The 19,267-nt window shown below is 40.4% G+C and overlaps 2 protein-coding genes across 2 annotated transcripts; both read left to right on the forward strand.

The window, feature by feature from the left end:
• The first annotated feature begins 1,021 nt into the window (after window positions 1–1,021).
• LOC138909361 (uncharacterized) lies at window positions 1,022–3,948 on the forward strand. Its single transcript, XM_070200556.1, has 4 exons — window positions 1,022–1,207; window positions 1,706–1,801; window positions 2,972–3,325; window positions 3,397–3,948. Exons 1-4 carry the CDS (start codon window positions 1,022–1,024, stop codon window positions 3,946–3,948), a joined length of 1,188 nt encoding a protein of 395 aa, XP_070056657.1.
• A 42-nt stretch (window positions 3,949–3,990) lies between these two features.
• LOC138909362 (uncharacterized) lies at window positions 3,991–12,586 on the forward strand. The gene is made up of 8 exons (XM_070200557.1): window positions 3,991–4,188; window positions 4,553–4,605; window positions 10,703–10,907; window positions 10,950–11,143; window positions 11,225–11,313; window positions 11,430–11,541; window positions 11,663–11,726; window positions 12,254–12,586. Exons 1-8 carry the CDS (start codon window positions 3,991–3,993, stop codon window positions 12,584–12,586), a joined length of 1,248 nt encoding a protein of 415 aa, XP_070056658.1.
• The last annotated feature ends 6,681 nt before the right edge of the window (window positions 12,587–19,267 follow it).

Genomic DNA, 19,267 nt, shown 5'->3' on the forward strand with positions numbered 1-19,267 from the left:
TCTAGGGAACAAGTAAAGAAGTTGTTTCCATGCAGCCTATCATTGAAACCGGCCCGGATGATCTTTGGAGAAAAGTGCAACCAAGGGAGTATTACGTGGTTGATCATTTGAACAAAACCCCTGCTCAGATATCCATTTTATCACTACTGCAGAATTCTGAGGCACATAGGAACACATTGATGAAAGTGTTGAATGAGGCCTATGTACCCAACAACATTACCAGTGGAGAGATGGCCAACACGGTAGAAGAAGTATTGGAAAGCCATAAGATCACTTTCCACGAAGATGAATTTCCACCAAAAGGGTTGAGACATAACAGGGCGTTGCGTATCACAGTACAGTGCGAAGACAAATTCATTACCAGGGTCTTGATAGATGGGGGTTCAATCTCAGCATCTTTCCATTGACTACTTTGAAGAGGTTAGCTAAAGGTTTGTATAAGATACGAGCCGGAACTATGAACGTAAAAGCATTCGATGGGTCTCAAAGGGCCACAATCGGAGAAACCAACCTCTGCTTACAAATGGGTCCAACTTGGTTTGATGTTGAATTCTAAGTGCTCGACATATCCGCCTTATACAATTTGCTATTGGGACGACCTTCGATACATATCGCAGGGGCTGTAGCGTCTACTATGCATCAGGAGGTGATCATTCATGGGGATAGAAGTATCCCTATTTATACCAACCAGACTGTTCCAGTTGTGGAGAATATAAGGAAGTTGGGTGGAGAGACTTACCATCGCATTGAGCGTGTTAATGCAATTGAGTAGGATAGATGGTGGAGTAGCAAAATAGAGAGCATATTGGCATAGGCAGGATATGAACCTTCTAAAGGGCTCGAAAAGAATCTCAAGGGTATTTCCAAACCAATACAGTTAAAGCGTCACGGTACAACCTTTGTACTGGGATATCAATACACTTGGCATGAGTATCAAAATTGGTCGCCACCATGGCGCTGTCCCTAACACCATCTGGAGCAACTGATATCATATTTGAGCCAGCCCTTCCATCAGGCGGATATGATATGGGGATCTGAAGAAGATGAAGTACTAGTTGGTTTGAGGAATCTTTTCTTAGAAGATGAAGACATGGACTGCAGTGTAATAGTTAAGGAGGAGGAGGAGGAGGAAGGCCTCGTCATCCAGACAGTGGAGAAGGGAGTTGCTATCAGGATCTGTACTGCCACGCCATCAAGGGACCGTCGAGTTTCGGGGTAGCCTGGCTGCTAGTTTCATTTATTTTGAAAATAATTCTTATGAGCATTTTTAAAACATTTTCTGTATTTTGTTTTGAAACATTTGTTTGAATCATTAAAAATCGCTTTTGTTTGACATCTTGATAATTATCAATGGTTTGCTATTTTATTATTTATTACTATTCTCTACATTTTTCTCTCTACAACATTACTATTTCTTATCGTGATGAAACAACAACTGTGACATGTAATGAGACAACGCAACATAAGGATAGTGACTCGAAAGAAATAGAAGAAGAGGATATAATACTTGAGGAAATTATTAGAGAAGTTGAAGATTATGAGAACAAGCCTAAGTCCAACCTAAGCGAAACTGAGATAGTCAACTTGGGAGATTCTGAAACAGTCAAAGAAACTCGCATAAGCCTTCACCTGTCACCATCAGAGAAAGAAGAATACACCGTTTCGTGAAGGAATATAAATACATTTCTGCATGGTCTTATGATAGGATGACTGGTTTGAGCACGTCCAAGTGGCTCATAAACTACGCACCAACCCAATGTGTCCGCCAGTAAAGCAGAGGCTCAGAAAGTTCAAGCCAGATGTGAGTCTAAAAATCAAAGAAGAGGTCACCAAGTAGATCAAAGCTAAGGTTCTCAGAGTTGTTGAATATCCAACTTGGTTGGCTAACATCATGCCAATTCCGAAGAAGGATGGGAAAGTCAAAGTATGCATCGATTATCAGGACCTAAACAGAGCAAGTCCCAAAGATGATTTTCCGTTACCCAACATACACATACTGATCGACAACTGCGCCAAGCATGAAATCCAATCCTTTGTGGATTGCTTCGCGGGATATCATCAGATCTGGATGGATGAAGAAGATGCCGAAAAGATAGCTTTTATTACACCGTGGGGGGGTGTGCTGCTATAAAATGATGTCGTTTGGTCTGAAGAATGCTGGGGCTACTTATATGAGTTCCATGACAACTATTTTCCATGACATGATACACAAGGAGATAGAGGTATATGTGGATGACATCATCATCAAATCCAAGAAGAGTACAAATAACATAGCAGACTTGAGGAAATTCTTTGATCGGCTTCGGAGGTACATATTAAAATTGAATCCCGCAAAATGTGCCTTCGGGTAAAGTTGTTAGGATTCATCGTCAGCCGCCGAGGAATTGAGCTAGACTCATCAAAGATCGAGGCTATCCAGGATTTGCCGCCTCCAAAGAACAAGAAAGACGTGATGAGTTTCTTGGGGCGTCTTAATTATATCAGCCGCTTCATAGCACAATCAACCGTGATATGTGAGCTGATTTTCAAAATGTTAAAGAAGGACACCGCAACCAGTTGGACTAAAGACTGTCTGAAAGCTTTTGACAAAATCAAAGAATATTTACCCACACCGCCAGTTCTGGTCCCTCCATAACCTAGTAGACCACTGCAATTCTATCTCTCCGTACTTGATGGGGCTTTTGGTTGCGTCTTGGGACAACATGACGATACGGGAAGGAAGGAACATGCCATATATTATCTGAGTAAGAAGTTCACACCTTACGAAACACGGTATTCTCTACTAGAACGCATGTGTTGTTCTTTGACCTAGATAGCCCAGAAACTGAGACACTACTTCTGTGATTATACCAAATATCTCATATCAAGGATGGATCCTTTGAAGTACATCTTCCAGAAACCCATGCCTACAGGGAAGCTAGCAAAATGGTAGATTTTGTTGAGTGAATTTGACATCGTCTATGTGACTTAGAAGGCGGTTAAGGGACAAGCATTAGCGGATCATCTTGCGAAAAATCCTATAGGAGGAGAATACGAGCCACTGAAAACGTATTTTCCTAATGAAGAAGTATCATTCGTAGTTCAAGATATCGCCGAAGCCTCTGATAGGTGGAGAATGGTTTTCGATGGAGCCGCAAATTTCAAAGGAGTGGGTATTGGAGCAGTCTTGATATTAGAGACAGGTCAACATTATTCGGTATCCGTGAAACTCAGATTTCCGTGCACCAATAATATGGCAGAATATGAGGCTTGCATATTGGGGCTCAATTTGGCCGTTGACATGAATATCCAGGAATTACTAGTAATTGGTTATTCAGATCTTCTGGTACATCAAGTGCAGGGAGAATGGTCTACAAGAATACCAAGATATTTCCATATCTATATCATGTGTAATAGATGATGAAGAGGTTCACGAAAATAGAGTTCAGATATGTCCCGAGAATCCAGAATGAGTTCGCAGATGCATTGGCCACTTTGTCCTCCATGATACAGCATCTGGACAAGAATTTCATTGACCACATTTCGATAAGGATTCATAATCAGCCAGCTTATTGCGCTCATGTGGAAGAGGAAACAGATGGGAATCCATGGTTCCATGATATCAAGGAGTGCTTGGCAAAAAGAGAGTACCCGGAGCATGCAAATCATACTCAGAAATGCACGCTCCGGAGATTATCCAACCATTTCTTCCAAAGTGAAGGAATTCTGCACATAAGGACTCCATACCTACGGCTATTACGGTGTGTTGACACCAAGGAAGCTTCCAAATTGCTTAAAGAGATACACGCTAGAAATAGCGGACCACACATGAATGGTTTCGCTTTAGTCAAGAAGATACTGAGAGCAGGATGTTTTTGGATGACTATGGAAACAGACTGCATCAGATATGTCCAGAAATATCATCAGTGCCAAATACATGCAGACATGAAATGGGTGCCACCAAATTAACTCACTACAACAAGTTCACCTTGTCCTATTGCCGCCTGGGGAATGGATGTCATTGGATCAATCGAACACACCTCTTCAAACAGGCACAGGTTCATTCTAGTGGCCATAGACTACTTCACAAAATGGGTTGAAGCTGCATCTTACAAAATCGTAACCAAGAAAGTCGTCTCAGATTTTGTCAGAGATCGTATTGTTTGCCGCCAGAATCCATCATCACCGATAATGCCGCCAATATCAACAGTGACCTAATTAAAGCTATGTGTGAGACCTTCAAAATCAAGCACAAGAATTCCACAGCATGCCGGCCCCAAATGAATGGAGACGTGGAGACAAGAACATCAAAACGATATTGAGGAAGATGGTAGAAAATCACAAGCAATGGCACGATAAGTTATCATTTGCCTTATTGGGATACCATACCACAATCCGCACATCAACTGGGGAAGTCCTTATTTACTGGTCTACGGTACTGAAGCTGTTATTCCCGCTGAGGTCAAAATTCCTTCCTTGAGAATTATACAAGAAGTTGAACTTAGTGATGCAGAGTGGATAAGGATCCTCTATGAACAATTATCTCTCATTGATGGAAAAAGAATGAATGCAGTGTGTCATGGTCAACTCTATCAGAATAGCATGTCCAAAGCCTTCAACAAAAAGGTCAAACCTAGACAATTCGCACCGGGGCAGCTGGTGCTGAAACGGATCTTTCCACATCAGGATGAAGCCAAAGGAAAATTCTCACCCAACTAGAAAGGACCCTACATGGTTCACAGAGTCCTAACAGGATAAGCACTTATACTCGCAGAAATGGATAGAGAGATTTGGCCAACGCCTATCAATTCAGACGCAGTCAAAAGATATTATGTTTAAACTGCTACATTTCTTGAACTGATGTATCTGAACTACGCTCGACCTGATTCCCATTTAAGAGGGGATACATAGGCAGCCATGTGGGTTCGGTCACAATTCAATAAAATTTTCATTTTCCCCACAATCAGAAACTGGGGCAGAATTTTGAGGAAGACCCTCAAAATTCCGAAGCAATGTCAGAGAATCGTCTAAGTAACTGCTCAAAATTCTACTGCAAGGAAGTCAAAATGTCTCTAAAAGTGTCGCAGTCACTGATTCATCTAATTTATTCAATATTGCACACTAATGTATTTTAACTAACTACATCCACTACATGCACACATATTTTTCGAAAACTTTATCTTATGAAACGGCCAGATGCTACCCATGGTAACTCCAGCGGGATTTCGATATGGAGCACGGCAAAGAAAGCAGGTGAAGGCACAAACCAACCTTCCCCGTAAAACTCACGATTTTCCTTTGGATGTAGGAACAAGGAATATTCGCAAATAAGTGCATGCCCCAGAATCACTATCTTCATAACGACAAGGCTGCCAAGCGCAAACATATTTCCAGCTAATAAATATTTTGTTCCTACTTATTATCGGTTCTTCGCAAGAGACTAAGCATTGTATCCATTCTTGTATGAGGCTAAGCCCTGCCGCCTTAATTGCATAAGGCTAAGCACTTCCTCCCCTTTGCGTGAGGCTAAGCCCTGCCTCCTTAATTGCTTAAGGCTAAGCACCGCCTTCCCTTGCATGAGGCTAAGCCATGCCTCCTTAATTGCATAAGGCTAAGCACTACCTTCCATTGCATGAGACTAAGCATTGTCTCCCATCTTTGCAGGAGGCTAAGCCCTGCCTCCTCAATTGCATAAGGCTAATCACTGCCTTCCATTGCATGAGACTAAGCACTGTCTACAACCATTGCATGAGGCTAAGCCCTGCCTCCTTAATTGCATAAGGCTAAGATCTACCTTCCACTGCATCAGACTAAGCATTGTCTCCAATATTTGCATGAGGCTAAGCCCTGCCTCCTTAATTGCATTAGGCTAAGCATTGCCTTTCATTGTATGAGACTAAGCACTGTCTCCAATATTAGCATGAGGTTAAGCCTTGCCTCCTTAATTGCATAAGGCTAAACACTGCCTTCCCTTTGCATAAGACTAAGCATTGTCTCCATTCTTGCATGAGGCTAAGCCATGCCTCTTTAATTGCATAAGGCTAAGCATTGTCTTCCTTTTGCACGAGACTAGGCATTGTCTCCATTCTTGCATGAGACTAAACATTGTCTCTCCTTGCATAACCACAAATGCCACGCTATTCAAAACCTTGCACTATTCGCTATCTCGGGGCTATGCTCTGCCCCCGATCTTACACAAAGCTCTGTCTTATTTCATTTCAAGTATCATGTCTTTGCATCTTATAGGCTGAAATATAGCCATTTTTCCGAAGGCGTCATAGTCCAAATTCATCATCCTCATAGCCAGAAGATACCATGCCATGGCCTGAGGATCTCTCAATATTACACATCATTGTTCAAAGGCGTCACAGTTCAGAAGTACCATTTTCATAGCCCAAGAACATCATTTCATAGCCTGCGAGGCCAAATCTCACGATTCATGGCTCGGGATGTCATGGCCTAACGACACCATCCTCATCGTCCAAATACAACTTTCATGGTCCAAAGGGAATTTGCATCATGTCTAAATTCTCGCAATAATCCATATATATTTGCATGCATTGTGTTTTAAGTTTTGCAAGTGATCCAAGAAGTTACCGTTCTCCTAACGGGAGCAATCTTCGCTTCGGTTTCTGTTCAATGTTCATATCCTGCAGTTATTTCAAACATAACCAACCACCGTCTGATACCCATTCCCATCTGATAACCGTTCAGATATACATATCCACCCCCAGATACATCCATTTATAATTCTGATATCTTTCTGTCCCGAAAATCTTGTTCGTTCCTACGACAACTCCATCAGTTTATTCCACCGTTGGATCCAGAACTATACATGTCCTGATTCCTGTAAAACCAGGGATATGTAGGCAACCCAGAAACTAGGGCTCAGCCTATATTTTTCAAAATCACCCCATTCGGTCAAAATCGGTCATCATTTCTTTACCCGACAATTCTTTCATCATTCCTGGGTAAAGAGGGGCAGTTGTTGATACCCAATTGTTCCCTCTCTCTCTCTCTCTCTCTCTCTCTCTATATATATATATATATATATATATATATATATATATATATATATACACACACTTTCAAAATAGTGCATATACATCATCATTTTGATTTATAAGCATACACAGTTATTTTTAATAATTTTCCATAATTTCTAAGACTTTAAACCAATGTATTCCTGCATTCTATTATATAAATATCCTATAATTACACTCCAAATTATTTTTATGATGATTTAATCATCTAAACTTACCATTTATACCAATATGAGGTTTTAAATATTTTCAATACATTTCTTATAATTACATTTGCATTTTTAAGGCTAAATTGCACATTTCGCAATAATAACACATATGCATATATAATTACATTATTTATACAGAAAATAATTCTTTATATTTTTATAATGTTAAGTAATTATTTTTAATCATTTTAGTGCACAAATGATACTTTTATTATTTATTTCTTAAATATTGGGCATTTAAAATCTGGCCCAAAACTTACCTATTTTTGGACCTAAACTACCCAGACCTTGTCCCAATAACCCTAGCCCAATCCTAAGCAAACCAACCCAGTCCAAAACCGACCCAACACTTCTCCAATCCCAGCCGTTGATCAAAAATGATCAACGACTCACAACACATCCCCTTTCTTTCCTTATATCCCCTCACCCTAAGCCTAAGCCCTAATCCCCATTTCTCTTCAGTCGCCGCCTTCAAAAACCTCTCCCTCTCATAGAAACCCTAGCCGCCTCTCAAAAACCTATCCAAATCCGTCTCATCCATGGATATTTTCTCTTACCTTTGTGTGTTATATCGCTATCTCCTACAAATCTATGGAATCTCCTAGTACTTGCCTAAACATGGCAAGTACTATATCTCAGATTCCGGCCATTCCCTTTTGACCGCTTGAATATGGACATGTTTCTCGTCCATACACTTCACGACCATGGCTATATGGGTCCGATTAGCCGAGATTTCGGCCAATTTTCGATTTCTGTCAACTAGGGTTTGAATTTCCCTTTGTTCCTTACCAATACTTGACTGATACTTTTCCTTTTTTGTGTTTGACTACTCTTTTTCCTTATTTTTGTTTAATCCGGTATGTTTCCCTATTTTCTACTTTATTTTTTCCTTAAATTTGACTCTAAATGATTTTTGGTATTTTGTTTTTGGTATTATTTGTGTGTTTCCCTGTTGATTTACTGAACCCGTTTGATTTATTCCCTAAAACCGATTCTAATTGATTCCAGAATATGTTTTCCTTATTTGTTTCTGAATAATTTGTTTTTCATGACTTGTTCAATTTCTACCCTATATAAACCCCTCCTCATTCCCCTTTAGGACAGACTTTCGGGATCACTATAACCTCACTAGATCTAAAGCTTTACTTTGTTATTTCTTTATCATTTTTTCGTTCTATACTTTGGTTTTGGCCGGTTGAAATCCAAGGCCACTAAGTATTGGGTTCTTGCTTCTCATTGATGTTCAGAATACTGTGGACCATTGTTCTTTCTTATATTTTCGTTTAACTGGTAGTTTACTTGACTTTTGCAATTCCATTCTTATATGTCTTTGATTTGCATGTGTTATAAAATCCATGGCTTAATATGTTTCTGGGTTACGTTTAAGCATCACTCTGTTAACTCTATATGTGTTTTAAGTCTTTTTAGCATTTAACTACTCCTAATGCTGTTAGTTCTGAGATTATCTACGCCTAAGTGGGTAATCTGAATCTTCCTAAGATTGTTTAGCTAGTGTGTTGATGCCTGAATGTTCATGAATCTGTTTACTTGCTTTGAATCTCTGTAATGAATGCCTCACATTTGTAGTAACCAGTGTCAATACTTTTATTGTTAATTATAATTTGCCTCTTTGCTATTGTGTCACCCAACCTGCTCACTTGATCCCATACCCCTTTAGTATTTGCTTGTAATTTAGGACAGTTGTCTCAGCATGTTTGAATTTTTGTTGATATTAGGATGAATCTTTGATACAACACGATCTTCTTTAGTTAATTAGTCTACTAGGGCAATGCCTGAATGCCTATATCTGCTACTTGACATAGTTTATTTTCCACTTTGTTCAGAATATCTAATTTGTGTTGAGACTTTTTCTATTGACTGTGATCTTTCCCCTCTGCTAACATATCCCTCAGTCTGTCTTTGACCCACTTGATACCCTGTTCCTTCTGTGATTACTTGGTTCATGACAATGCTATCTTGTTTCTTGATAATGATACTAGGATGTATACTTAGTATAATTTCCAACCATCTTTTATCTTGTTTAGTATTGCGCATCTGTGCATGACAATCTTTGTCAATCCTGCAAACATGTTCTTTCCTTAACTCTTTCGATATGTGTCTGCATATATGCTAAGTGTTAAACCTGCTAAGATTGTGACTAGTTTGATTATCTACTTTATATGTCCAATTTGATTATGTCTGTTTAAATTATAAGTACCCCTCAATTCATGTCTCTCAACCTTGGTCCACTCTTTTTCACTTGTTACCTGGGCTCTTTGAGTTCTCATTCTTAGCCAGCTGAAAGCCAAGGCTACTTAGGTTCTATCATTTGACCTCCCTAGTATGAGCACTGCTCGGGGTACAATTGAGACCCTTGTGAACTCTGACGCTCTAGGACTTGGTCCCTAGTCATTCTCTGAATTTTCTCTATCATTTGACCTCCCTAGTGTGAGCACTGCTCGGGGTCCAATTGAGACCCTTGGGAACTCTGACACACTAGGGTCATGGTTCTAATTGCTCAACTCTATTTCTTTTACCTACTAGCTAAATCAATTGGTTTCTGGTTGCCTTATGCAAATAAAGATGTGATTTCTGGGCTGTTGTGATCTATGTGGGCTTGAGAATGGAGGCCTGGCCAGGCTGGGTATATCTTTAGGCTTGCTGTAGGCTCACTATAGTTATTTCCAATATGTAATTTATGCCATTCATTGGGTCTGTAATAATGTTGTAATAACAATTGGGGTGTTAGTAAAATTGGGAAAATTGGTTTATTTTACATTTGCATGAAATGGGTAGAAATCTTGTCTATAGGTGTTTATTTTGCTCAAGCATGTTCTGCTATTGTGTGTGTTAGAAAACCTGCCTATAGGTGTTTATTTTGTACAAATATGTTCTATTATGATACGTGTTAGATTACCTACCTATAAGTATTTAAGTTGTTTGACATCTGTTACGCTTCTACATGTTAGATATCATGCTTATAGGACTGATTGGTTAAAATCAGTCCTGATTGTGACTATAGAAACCATGCTTATAGGATCTAAATCAGTCTGGATTATTGATTATCCTGCTCGCTTCCTTTAAAGTGCTAATGTCGAACTTGCAACACCATGTCATTATCACCATTAGAAAGTATGCCTATTGGATCCAACTAAGCAATTATGAATATTCTCCTGTAGTTACCACTGTCAATTACTGCAAAAATCACCTAGATATCCTGCCCATAGGTTTAGGTTGAGGGGATCAAGGTAGATCCGAAGAAGATTGAAGTAGTGCAGAATTGGCCCAAACGGTCTTCAGCCACTGAGATCTAGAGTTTCCTTGGTTTGGCCGAGTATTATCGTCATTTCGTAAAGGGTTTCTCATATATTGCTGCACCCATGACCAGATTGACCCAGAAGGGTGCTCCATTCAGATAGACCAACGAGTGTGAGTTAAGCTTTTAAAATCTTAAGACTGCTTTGACTACAGCCCCAGTGTTGGCTACAGGTTGTACTGTGATGCGTCACGTGTTGGCATTAGCGCGGTGCTGATGCAAGACGTTATGGTGATTGTATACGCGTCTCGACAGTTGAAGACCCATGAGAAGAATTATCCAGTCCACAACTTGGAGTTGGTAGCCATTGTTCATGCATTGAAGATCTGGTGGCATTATTTATACGGTGTCCCTTATGAGGTTTTTACCGACCACAAAAGTCTACAACATCTGTTCAAATAGAGAGATCTTAACTTGCGGCAGCGGAGGTGGCTAGAATTACTTAAGGACTATGATATCAGCATTCTATATCATCATAGGAAGGCCAATATGGTAGCCGATGCCTTGAGTCGAAAGGCGGAGAGTTTTGGTAGTTTAGTATATCTACCGGCAGCAGAGAGGCCATTAGCATTGGATGTTCAGGCCTTAGCCAACCAGTTTATTAGATTGGATGTTTCGGAGCCCAGTCGAGTTCTTACCTGCGTGGTTTCTCGGTCTTCTCTATATGACTGTATCAGAGAGCATCAGTATGATGACCCCCATTTGCTTGTCCTCAAGGACACGGTTCAGCACGGCGATGACAAGGAGGTTACTGTTAGGGATGCCGGTGTGTTACAGACGCAGGGCCGGTTATATGTGCCCAATATGGATGGCTTACATGAGTTGATTCTTCAGGAGGCCCACAGTTCATAGTACTTCATTCATCCGAGTGTCACTAAGAAGTATCTGGACTTGAGGCATCACTATTGGTGGAGATGGATGAAGAAGGACATAGTGGAACATGTAGCTCGGTGCCTAAATTGTCATCAGGTGAAGAATGGGCATCAGCTGCCAGGTGGTTTGCTTTAGCGGCTTGAGATTCTTGAGTGGAAATGGGAGCGTGTCATCATGGACTTCATTGTTGCGCTCCCACAAACTCAGAAGAAGTTTGACATGGTATGGGTGATTTTGGACAGGTTGACCAAGTCAGTTAAATTCATTCTGGTAGTGACTACATATTCTACAGCGCTGCTGGCTCAGGTTTATATATGCGAGATTGTCCAACTTCAAGGCGTACCAGTATCCATCATCTTTGATTGGGATACGCATTTCACATCGTATTTCTTGAAAGTTGTATTGTATGAGCTAGGCACACAGTTTTATTGAGTACAGCATTTCACGCTCAGATAGACGGACAATTCGAGCGCACTATTTAGATATTGGAGGATATGCTTCGCGCCTGTGTTATGTATTTTAGGGGTGCGTGGCATTAGTTCTTGCCACTTGCGGGGTTTGCCTACAATAACAGCTACCAGTTGAGTATCCAGATGGCTCCGTATGAGGCTCTATATGGGAGGCAGTGTCGTTCTCAAGTTGGGTGGTTTTAGTCAGGAGAGGCTAAGTTATTAGGCACATATTTTTTTCGAGATGCTTTGGAGAAGGTCAAGATTATCCAAGATCGGCTTCTTATAGCTCAATCTAGACAAAAGAGTTATGCGGATCAGAAGGTTCAAGATGTTTCATTCATAGCTGGAGACTGAGTTTTGCTCCAAGTTTCACCCATGAAGGGTGTGATGAGGTTCGACAAGAAAGGCAAGTTGAGCCCAAGGTATATCATACATTTTGAGATCCTTGAGAGGATTAGAAAGGTGGCCTACAAGCTTGCCTTGCCACCTAGTTTACCTGTGGTTTATCCGGTGGTCCAGGTCTTTATGCTCTGGAATTATTACGGTGATCCGTCTCAAGCTCTAGACTTCAGCACATTCCAATTTGACGAGGATTTGACTTATATTGAGGAGCCCATGGTGCTCTTGGAAAGACATGTCTGGAAGTTGAGATCAAAGAATATTGCTTCAGTGAAGGTTCAATCGAGGGGTCATCTCGTCGAGCAGGCGACCTAGGAGACTGAGCACAACTTACGAAGTTGTTATCCTAATTTATTGACTATTCAGGTATGTCCTTATGCACATTCGAGCACATTCGATCGGTCTTTATGTAATTGCGCCTCGTTACCCTTTTTATTGATTCACACATGTGTGTTTATGATTTTATGACTTGCGTGGTCGGTTAGTTTCATTCCGAGTAGCTTTCGGGTTGATTTGGACCCTTGATTCTTGACTTAGAAGTTTAAATTAGAAAATGTTGACCAAACGTTGACTTTTGTGAAAACGACCCCGGAATTGTATTTTTAAGGCTCTGATAGCTTCGTATCGTGATTTCAAAATTAGGCGTATGATCGGAATTGATTTCAAAAGTCTGTAGATTGATTTATGTTGATTTGCCGAAATTTAGCAATTTGAAGTTGAAAGGTTGGACCGTAGGTTGACTTTTAGCTATCGGCCTTGTAATTTGAATTTGGGACTTGGTATAAGTTCGTTATGGTATTTAGAACTTGACTGCAAAATTTGGTATTGTTTGGAGTTGATGAGACAGGATTCAGACGTTTAGTTGTAATTGTAGAAGTTCTTGAAAATTTCCTTAAATTTCGTGCATTTTAGAGTTCAAATCTTGGTTTTAGATGTTATTTTTGTGCTTTGATCACGCGAGCGAGTTCGTATGATATTTTTAGACTTGTGTGGATGTTTGGTTTGAAGCCCCGAGGGCTCGGATGAGTTACAAACCTGTTTCGGAAGGTTTTTGGTCTGAAAATGAAAGTCTAGTGTCTGGTGCCTCTGGTGTCTCAATTGCGAACACCAGAGTCGCATTTGCGACCATAGCAGGGAACTTCAGGTCGCAAATGCAATGCCTTGGTTGCATTTGTGAAGAATTTCTGGGCTGGGCTAGGTTCACATTTGCGATGGTTTTTATACCAATTGCGACCCCATCATCGCACTTTTCGAAGAGTTTCCCATGTCTTCAGTGCCGCATTTATGAGATTTTCTTCACAATTGTGAGGGTTCACAATTGCGATAAGTGCAGCTCAACATAAGGGCTGAAAGTTGAGATTTATCTCTCATTCTCTCATTTTTGAACCCTAGACTCAATAGGAGACGATTTAGAGGGAGGATTTTCACCTACAAACCTTTGGTAAGTGATTCTAATCTATTTCTAACCATATTCCATCAACATATCCTAGATTTTAACATCAAAAACATGTGAATCAAAGTGAAAATTTGTGAAACTTTGTCAAGTTTTTGAAAAATAAGAAATTATGTTTTGAGAGTCAATTTGGACTCAGATTTTGAAACTAATTACATATATGAACTTATGGGGTCATGGGTAGATGGAATCTACCGTTGGACCCGGATTTGGACCGACAACTAATCACATTTGGGAATAGTATAAAGATCTTAGCTTTATCTATTGCAATTGAATTCCCAAACACTGTTTAATGATATTGAGTCGATTTTGGTTAGATTTGAGCCGTGTGGAGGCGAATTTTAAGGGAAAAGCTATTTCTGAGTGTTGAATTGGTGTAGTTAAGGTAAGTGTCTTGCCTAACTTTGTGTGGGGGAACTACCCCTTAGGATTGGTATTGTTTGGTTCAATTGTGCTAAGTGAAATCCATGTACGCAAGGTGACGAGTGGGTGCACGGGTTGTATGTGGTATTTGACCGGTTTAGGCTACTTAGACTATTTCCATACTTTAATTGAATACAATATCATGTTATAAATTCTCTTAGTCAATCTATCCTTACTTGTGCTAGTCTATCTTTACATGCCTTAAATGATTTCGTTAACACTTGTTCTACCTACTAATTGATAAATTGCTCCCATGCTTTAATTGAACTTGTTGCCTCTTTTATTGTTACATGCTATCTCTTCATTGTTGATTAACATTATTTGAAATCACTATATATGTTATCTCATTCATTGTTGACTATAATTAATTGAAGTTATTGTTCATGTTATCACCTTTTTTCATTGTTGAATACCATTATTTGAAGTTATTGTTCATGTTATCACCTTTGTTATTGATTTCCATTATTTGAAGTCACTGCTACACGTTCTGTCACGCCCCAACCTCGGGTAGTGTGACCGGCGCTCAACCGAGGGAAGGAGCTTGGAAAATCATAGTAAAACAGGGAATGCGTCACCATTTGTAAAACAGGGGAGAAATCAGTCATATAAATATATAAACGTTGCTATTTCATTTTTCATTATATACATTATGCCATAGATAGGTTTCCAGAATACAACTCGGTCCAACGACCACCCCAACATACATACATGACTCGCAAAAACGTCTACAGAGCCTCTAAGGGTACAAAGAGAAATATGACAATGTCGGCAATAAAGCCCCGGCTATATCTCAAAATATGAAAACTTATACAAAAGAAAGACTGCATGACCCCAGGAAGAAATGACGAATGAGAGGGAGAGCACCACTAGCTGCGATCAATACTATCTGTGATCAGCGCTACCTGCGATGAAACCACCTACATCCATTCAAAGATGTAGCGCCCCCGGCAAAAGGGACGTTAGTAATATCGAATAGTAGTAGTATGTAAGGCAAATACCAATCTTAGTAGAATGAACAGTGAAACAAAGAGAAGGCAGTCACAACAATCAATAAGTACTTCACAGAAATACAAAGAAACATCAAGTAAGGATCACATAATTTCCAATTCAATCTTTCCATCTTTTAGGTTAATAATATTTAGTGCCAAAGCCACAATTCATAATGCCACCGTGTTTTTACACGGAGTCCGTACTCGGCCCGAACGGCTAGGCCATCCCAAGTGAGACATACCCATAATATAAATCAATAATTCCAACACAAATGCCATCATGTGTACGACATGGCGTCCGATCTCGGCCCGATCGGCTAAGCTATCTAACTTAAGACATAACCTCTTTCAATTATTCACTCAATTCACATCTCTTTCCCATCTTTCATTACATGGCACAAACAGCCTCATTTATTAAATAGTTCTTGGCACTTTGGTACATTTTACAATTCAACTCTTTCCCTTTTTTATTCGTTCAAGTAACATCATCATTCATGTCGATAAGTACCATCACATAAGGCATTTCACACATAAGGGAAGGAGCTTGGAAAATCATAGTTACGTTCTCAAATAGCATGATGACATGGTAAACATCTAAAACAATTAGGGAACATGAATCTTACAACCCCAACACACTAAGGCAAAACAATTTTAGTATGATCAAGTCGGAACTTACACCAAATATTCAGACACCAGGAGTTCGATTCTAGGAAGAAAAGAGTTAGCCATACATACCTCAATTGCACTTTTTTAGACTCTACAATTATCCGGAACCCTTAGTAACCTCAATCTATTTTTGTAATATACAAATTGAACCCAAAATTAGGAAAACGTTCATGGTTCTAGTTCACTTTTTATTTTTCCCACACTCTTTATCACATACATGCAAGATAAACAACCCTCACACCCATGGACCATCTTTGTATTACCTCATTATAGCTATGTTTGAAATTAAGAGTTGGGGTGATGAAGTCTTACCTTATTCGATGAAGAAATTGGGTGCTCTACTTGAGTATTTCCAAGCTTTGAGTGATGGTTGAATATTAATTGATGAAAATTAGGCCCTCCCTCTAGAACCATCTCTCTCTCTCACTAGAAATATGAGAAATAAGCTTCAAAATGGACTAAAGGGGAGTTTAAACGGAATGGAGGTCGGGTTTTAAATTAAGAAAATAGGTGCCCCGAAAAAGGTCTGTGATCGAATATGCAACCGCATAATAGTTATGCGGTCCACAAAGTGACCACAGAAATGGCCCTCGGGGGCCTGAACTTACGGCCCAGGTATGCGACTAGTATGCGGTCCGCATACTCGTTCTATGGTCTCATAATACACTGCAGAATTCCCTCCGCAAAAACTCAAGAGGGATTATGCGATCGATATGAGGTCGCATAATCGACCGCAAAATGGACCTCAAGTTGGCCAAACTTACTGCTTCACTCTGCGGCCATTATGCGGTTTGCAGAGTTATTATGCGGCCACATAATGGGCCGCAGAAATGCATTCTTCTATGAAACATTTTCCTCTCAGTCCGTAGGGTACCGTTCGACCCAAAAGGTCTGAACTGTGGCAGCTCTCCGCGAAGAATTTCTACTATAATAACGCAGGAATCTCTCTTGGCACCAAGAAACCCTAAGTTTTTGGCTTAAATTTTTACGGGTCCTTACACCCTCCCCCACTTAAGATCATTTGTCCTCGAATGAGGATCAAGGTTAGCTTAACACAGTTTCAGTTGTACCACATACTATCAGCCCCAAATTTTCCTAACTTCCTAATTTTCTGATAAGTTTGCCAGAGTTTCCTTTGTATTTAGGCCTAACCACCTGTCAGAGAGCCCCCGAAACACACCTTAGCAACATATATAGAATTAAATGACACAAGAGAATGCAAAATAACACCAAACAAAGCTTCATGGGGGACATATAACTAGAAAGTAGTGTCTTTTTATTAGCCGAATAAGTGATATAAATTTTTTTTGGGGGGGTTTAGGGGAGACAACTTTATAGAGCTATTACATGGCTATTCAAATAAATGAGGGTACTTTTTCATTTCATTCTCGGCTTCCCAAGTAGCTTCTTCAACTTGCTGTTTTCGTCATAATACCTTTACGGATGCAATTTCTTTGTTCCTCAACTTCCAGACCTATCTATCAAGGATAGCAACCAGAATCTCTTCGTATGATAGTTCTTCACTAGCCTCGATGGTCTCAACCGGCACAATATCGCACGGATCTCTAACTACCTTCTTCAACATGGACGCATGGAATACCGGGTGCACTAATGACATCTCAGGTGGTAGCTCAAGCTTGTACGCCACCTGACCTATCCTTTGAATGATTCTATACGGCCCGACATACCTTGGACATAATTTCCCTTTCTTTCCAAACCGCAGGATCCCCTTCATGGGGGATACCTTCAAGAACACCCAATCATCTTCCTTGAATTCTAAGTCTCTGTGACGAACATCCGAATAGGATTTTTGAAGACTCTGAGCAGTTTTTAATCACTCTTTTATGATCTTAACCTTTTCTATAACCTGATGCACAAGGTCTGGTCCTATTAGTTCAGCTTCTCCAACCTCGAACCACCCAATCGGCGATCTACATCTTCTACCATTCAAGGCCTCAAATGGCGCCATCTGAATACTGGCATGGAAGTTATTGATATAAGCAAATTCTATGAGCGGCAAATGATCATCCCAACTACCCTTGAAGTAAAGCACACACGCACGCAATATGTCCTCAAGCGTCTGAATAGTCCGCTCTACTTGCCCGTCAGTTTGTGGATGGAAGGTCGTGCTAAGATTCACCTGCGTACCCAAACCTTGCTGAAATTTCTTCCATAAATTAGCTGTGAACTTGGACCCTCGATCGGAAATGATGGAAACTGGAGTGCCGTGAAGCCTAACTATTTCCTTGATATAAATTGAGCATATTATTCCGCAGTGTCGGTGGATTTAACCGGAAAGAAGTGTGCTGATTTCGTAAGTCGATCCACAATCACCCAAATTGAGTCAAACTTACGCGGACTGCGTAGTAACCCTACCACAAAATCCATATTGATCATTTCCCATTTCCGTATTGGAATTTCTATACTCTATGCTAACCCATCGGGCCTTTGATGCTCGGCTTTCACTTGTTGACAGTTTGAACATTTTTCCACAAAGTCCGCCATACCCCTCTTCATGTCATTCCACCAGTAAACTTCCTTGAGCATGATACATTTTCGTAGAGTCTGGGTGCACGGAATATCTAGAAGTATGATCTTCTGCCATGATTCTTTCCCGAAGACCATCTACGTTTGGAACACATAGTCGTTCTTGGTACCGTAATGTACCGTCATCCATGCCAAGAGAAAAAGCCGTAGTCTTGTGTTTATGAACCCCTTCCTTCAGCTGCACCAACACTGGATCATTGTATTGCTTCTCCTTGACCTCCGTCACAAGTGATGATTGCCCTATTCCGCACAATCACTCCCCCTTCATTAGAGTCAGCAAGACGAACTCCCAAACTGGCTAACTGGTGAACCTCCTAGGCCAATTGCCTTTGACATGCCTCCAAGTGAGCCAAACTACCCATAGACTTCCGACTAAGAGCATCTGCCACCACATTAGCTTTCCTCGAATGATACAAAATGCCGATGTCAAAGTCTTTGAGCAATTCGAGCCACCTTCTCTATCTTAAGTTCAATTCCTTTTGCTTAAAATGTACTGAAGGTTCTTGTGGTCTGTGAATACATCTACATGCTCCATACAAATAATGACGCCAAAGCTTTAACGCAAAAACCACCGCCTCAAGCTCTAAGTCATGAGTTGGATAGTTCTTTTCATGATTATTAAGTTGCCTTGAAGCATATGCTATAACCTTACCATGTTGCATTAATACACACCCAAGAGCGATCCTTGAAGCATCGCAATACACCACAAACCCCTCGGTACCCTCTGGCATGGTCAATACTGGCACCAAAGTCAATCTTAATTTCATTTCCTGGAAGCTCCTTTCACAAGCATCGGACCACTGGAACTTAACGGTCTTCTGCGTCAATTTAGTCAATGGGGAGGCAAGAGTGGAGAACCCCTCCACGAACCTTCTATAATACCCAGCTAAACCCAAGAAACTGCGAATCTTTGTTGGA

Source organism: Nicotiana tomentosiformis, chromosome 4 (assembly GCF_000390325.3).
Source record: "Nicotiana tomentosiformis chromosome 4, ASM39032v3, whole genome shotgun sequence".
NCBI lineage: Eukaryota > Viridiplantae > Streptophyta > Magnoliopsida > Solanales > Solanaceae > Nicotiana > Nicotiana tomentosiformis.

Bases quoted from the DNA above. Each gene is read 5' to 3' on its own strand.
- LOC138909361 (XM_070200556.1), top strand. From the start codon at position 1,022: ATGATATGGGGATCTGAAGAAGATGAAGTACTAGTTGGTTTGAGGAAT. The intron at 1,208-1,705 runs GTTTCGGGGTAG...GTCTTATGATAG, and splicing joins CGCCATCAAGGGACCGTCGA to GATGACTGGTTTGAGCACGT. The intron at 3,326-3,396 runs GTACATCAAGTG...CATGTGTAATAG, and splicing joins TTGGTTATTCAGATCTTCTG to ATGATGAAGAGGTTCACGAA.
- LOC138909362 (XM_070200557.1), top strand. From the start codon at position 3,991: ATGGATGTCATTGGATCAATCGAACACACCTCTTCAAACAGGCACAGG. The intron at 10,908-10,949 runs GTTTTTACCGAC...CTGTTCAAATAG, and splicing joins TATACGGTGTCCCTTATGAG to AGAGATCTTAACTTGCGGCA. The intron at 11,727-12,253 runs GTTTATATATGC...TCACCCATGAAG, and splicing joins CTACAGCGCTGCTGGCTCAG to GGTGTGATGAGGTTCGACAA.